At 45.7% G+C, this 4,195-nt stretch overlaps 1 protein-coding gene across 1 annotated transcript; it reads right to left on the bottom strand.

The window, feature by feature from the left end:
- Window positions 1–447: 447 nt before the first annotated feature.
- On the bottom strand, window positions 448–3,417 carry OAZ1 (ornithine decarboxylase antizyme 1). The gene is given in 6 exon segments (XM_026865150.1): window positions 448–954; window positions 1,081–1,166; window positions 1,696–1,868; window positions 1,996–2,082; window positions 2,084–2,141; window positions 3,392–3,417. Coding segments are annotated over 6 exon segments (561 nt in total). The 3' UTR covers window positions 448–823.
- Between the last annotated feature and the right edge of the window lie 778 nt (window positions 3,418–4,195).

Below are 4,195 nucleotides of genomic sequence, written 5' to 3'. Positions count from 1 at the left end.
CCCAACTCTCCCGTTCTGGGGGGTCACCCAGCCCCAGGGACTGCTCAGCTGTAGGAGTGGCACAAGCCTTCATCCCTCACAGCCAGAGAGCTCACCAAGCCAGGCTGCGACGCTGCGCAGACACCGGCCTAAGGCTCCACTGATCCTAGCAACAAGACTTCAGGTACCGAAGTCACATTTTTACACTCAAAAGGGAGCTGAAGCTGGCAGCAGCTGCAAGCTGCACTGCTCAGCATTTCACTTGTTACTTTCCAGCTAACACACACCTCAAAGTAGCCCATGAAACACTGAGCAGGGATGCAGCCATCCTAATTACCAGTAGAAATGGATAACCTGCTGATTATCTCACTGAAAGCAGGCTTTTACAGGATTGCTAGGTTATTTCAAGTCCTGGTGGATCACAGCCACGAGTCCCAGTCAAGCAAAGAATGACCAACGCCTTTCCGTACCTGCAGCTTTAATGTTTGGGGCAGTTCCAGAGTCATCTCTTCAGAGTGCAAGTCTTAAACAGCTTAAACCAGCAATAAAAAGTAAAATATAAATTTTTATTTAGAATTAAAGCAAATACTTCAGTATCACAAACACAATATTAAACTTCAAGAAATATACTGCTAATTTGGAGGGAGCATTTATTTGCACAACCACAACATGCGCACAAATCCAGAAAAAGATGCGGAGTCTGAAATTTTCAACATCTCACCACCAGAGCAGTTGGTCACAATGTTTCATACAGAGTTATATGTACTGTAATAGATGTTGACAAAATTTCTACAGAATCATCTTTATAGACAACAAGAAAGCTCTAAGAGGCAAACATTGCGATCTATTCTTCTTCTGATGAGTCTCTCTCAAACGTGTAGGCCATGAAGCAAGCATCTGGTCTCTTGGGGACAAGGGGATGCCCTGGTCTCACAATCTCAAAGCCCAAAAAGCTGAAAGTACGGAGCAATGCAGCTGGAAAATAAAGCAGAAAACAAGTTTAATCCATTTGATACAGTACAACGATTAAAGCATCCACCAAAAGCAGCTTTAAATACTGCACTCGCATCTCTAGAGACGGTGCTGTGAGTTCATACCTACCTCTATCATCTCTGTTCTTGTGGAAACAAATGAACACATGATCAACTCGAAGCTGTTCTTCAGCAAACTCTAGAAGAACTGCAAAACTGCAAGACAAATATGAGGCATTCAATGGACACGAGCAAGTATTTCCTTCCGAGACAGCACGGCCTGTGAGCCAATCTGCACATGAACCCACAGGCACAAGAGGCCAGCGGTTGGACACTCGGCAACAGGAGATCCCAGAGCCCGAGGTTTAACCTGAGGCAGAAGTCTAGGCCCTCGGTGACGCAGAAAACATGAGTTTCCTGTTGCAGCTGAAAGGAGATCTGCAGTGACAGACTCAGAACCAGGCTGGTGTTTTCAGTGGATAAAAGCAGCCACCCAGTACCTGGGAGCAGCCTGAAGTCACCCACATTTTGGGTTGGTTTTGCCTGACAAAAACAGGTACGAGCAGCCCTCAAACCCCAATCACATAGTTGCAGCCTCTTACGGGAGAGCATCAAGCACCGTAATTAGACTTGAACTTTCAGACCAGTGGAAGCAAACACCAACAACCGTAAAGCGTTATTCCTCCCTACTGTCAGGCCTTCAATAGAGGCAAGTGAAACCACAGCTGCATTTTCATCTACCCACCTGTCTTTGCTCCCTTCAGGCAGAGCACCACTGGGAATTTCTATATAGAGGTTGTTGTTGTTCAGCACTGCTCTCCAACTAATCTGTTTGGCATCTGTAAGCCGTGACTGGACATTCAAAATTCTTGTCCTGTTATTAGATGTTAGTTCTTCTGTTACATTCAGCCGATTATCCTGTAGCAGTAATATGGGCAAAGTTATTTCCAATTCATTTTGGAGAAAGAATAATTCCCATCAATAGGCTCGAGGCAAGAAACGCATCCAAGCTCACCACAGCAAGCTGCTTATTATTCATACTCACCGAATAAAATAAATTAGCTGAAAGATTGTGATCCCTCTGACTATTCCCTCGCCCACCTGGGATCTTCAGGGGTGGGTGAGGGACATCAGGAGCACCACCGAGGCCCCGGACCCAGGTTACTACAGCAATTGAAGGGAACCCTGGAACTAGAAAGGGATCACAGTTAGAGGCAAGCAATCTTAGACAAAGCCCTGCAAATTCTAGGTTTTTAAACAGTGATCAGATGGCAAGATTTAAACAAAACCCAAAAGCACGGCCAAAGGAACTCCCCTCCCACTGCAACCTGAGCAAGTGACAAGACAAAGGACCCTCCCGAGCAGGGACAGGCACACCTGCCTCACTCCCAGACCCATGAGGGTCAGAAAGCTGCTCCTGCAGTATTCTGAGGGAAGGACTAAGTTGGAGATGAAAATCCTCTCAGCTTGAAGCAAGGTAGGTGTATTTCCATACCAAGGCAGCAGTTTGCCTGACCTGATCTCAAGAGAAGAACCATTTCACTATCACACATGCAAGATCCCATTTTCTCCCCTTGTTCTCATGAGTTTGCACAAGTATTCTGGCCCAGCAAGCTAGGGATCATTTTTCCCCGTGATATATGGCCCTAATTACCTTCGACCTTTGCAACAGCACTCTTGGCTTGAGGTCAGAAAATTACACGAAGTAGTCTCACAGATGCCACTGCCCCGAGTGTATTCCCCATGCTCAGAAGCAAACTCACCAGTTTTAACTTTGAGCCCACACCTGAGTATTTGAAAAACTACAAGCCTTTCTACTGAATTCTTCAAAGCAATTTTACACCGCTCAGCAAAGTTCAGTGCTCCAGGTTAAGAACGTTATCCTCTTTTAAGGTATGAAACATCTTTCTCGTACACACGCTAAGTTTCACCCCATCCGTATAAGCCTGCTTAACCGAATAAGCCTTCTACTGTACTAAGAGCAAACGCTGTGCTGCTGGCCCCTCCCTCTGCACCATCCTTCACCCTGCAGGCTCACTCTTGAGTTGCGTCATCTCAGCAGATGCAGCAATCGAGGCCCTTAGGGAAATTTTCACAATCGTCCTGTCTGTGAGTGCCAGCAGCCATTTGCAAATCAGAATAAACATGTACAAAATAATCCACCATTTTGCACAGTTCGGATGAGTTTGATTTTTTTTTTTATTATTTTTTTTTAAGTGAGCTTGAAACTTGTGATGAATGATCTGTATGAGAAAGGCACCGAATGGCCATATAAACCAAATATCGTATGCTGGAAAGCATTAGTAAGCACAGCGACTGCAAAGTTTTATTAAGAAAATTAAAATTTGTGCTCTCAATTAAACGAGTGTTCAATCCATTATTTTAGGGTCTTTAAGAGAGAGACACTTTTCTTTAGTACTAGCATTAGGTACTTACTTTACCTCAGAATGATTGCAGAGCTACGCATTCCTGATCACCCTTACAAATAAGCTTTTAAGCACCCTGTTCAGAAGTGGGCAAGGGCAATCCTTTACACAATTTCACCTCTTGCCCCATGAAAGGCAGCGCATAATGAACATTGCCTACACTCCGCAATCAAGTCTTTCAGAGCAATGTTTATGTGCACTTACTCCTCTTGGAAAAAAACAATCTTTGACCAGCAGTCAAGCACAAAAATGACCGTCTAAAAAAATTTCATAGTGTACATACGAGGTCTAACCATGGCTTCCTTCATGCAAGGCAGACTGATGTCTTAAATATCCATCACTACACCGGTCACCAAAATTCGGTTTATTCTGTTGTCAGCATCTATTAGGATTGTTTAATCTTTTGGTTGAGTTTTAAATTAAGAGTTCTCCTAACACTCACGTTCTAATTTAGGCTCAGTACCCTCGATTAGTTTTCAAGAATACCTACGATTACACAAGGAGATAAGAGCTTGCAATCCTTTGATGTCTTTGCCTAATTGTTGGGTTTTTTCCCCTCCGTAGGAGGAAGGCATCTCCAGGCCCTGCCTCCAGCCCGGCTTTTCTCTCTGGGCACCTTTCAGGCCGCTCACTTGCTCGGGCACAGCTCACGGAGCAGCCGCCTCCCGTCAGGGGCCGGTGGGTGCTGTTCGAGGCTTCCTCCCACGGTTATGACAACTGCGGAGCTGCGATGGGAGCTCGCCCTGCAGACGGACGGCAGCTAACGTGGCACCCGGCGGGAGGCACCGGCTGCGTGAGGTGACTCAGGGGGCGGCGGCC

This window comes from Athene cunicularia, assembly GCF_003259725.1.
Source record: "Athene cunicularia isolate RWA chromosome 28 unlocalized genomic scaffold, athCun1 chr28_part2, whole genome shotgun sequence".
Taxonomy (NCBI): Eukaryota; Metazoa; Chordata; class Aves; order Strigiformes; family Strigidae; genus Athene; species Athene cunicularia.
Note: the sequence above shows the minus strand (reverse complement) of the source record. Positions and strands in the feature narration are given on the sequence as shown.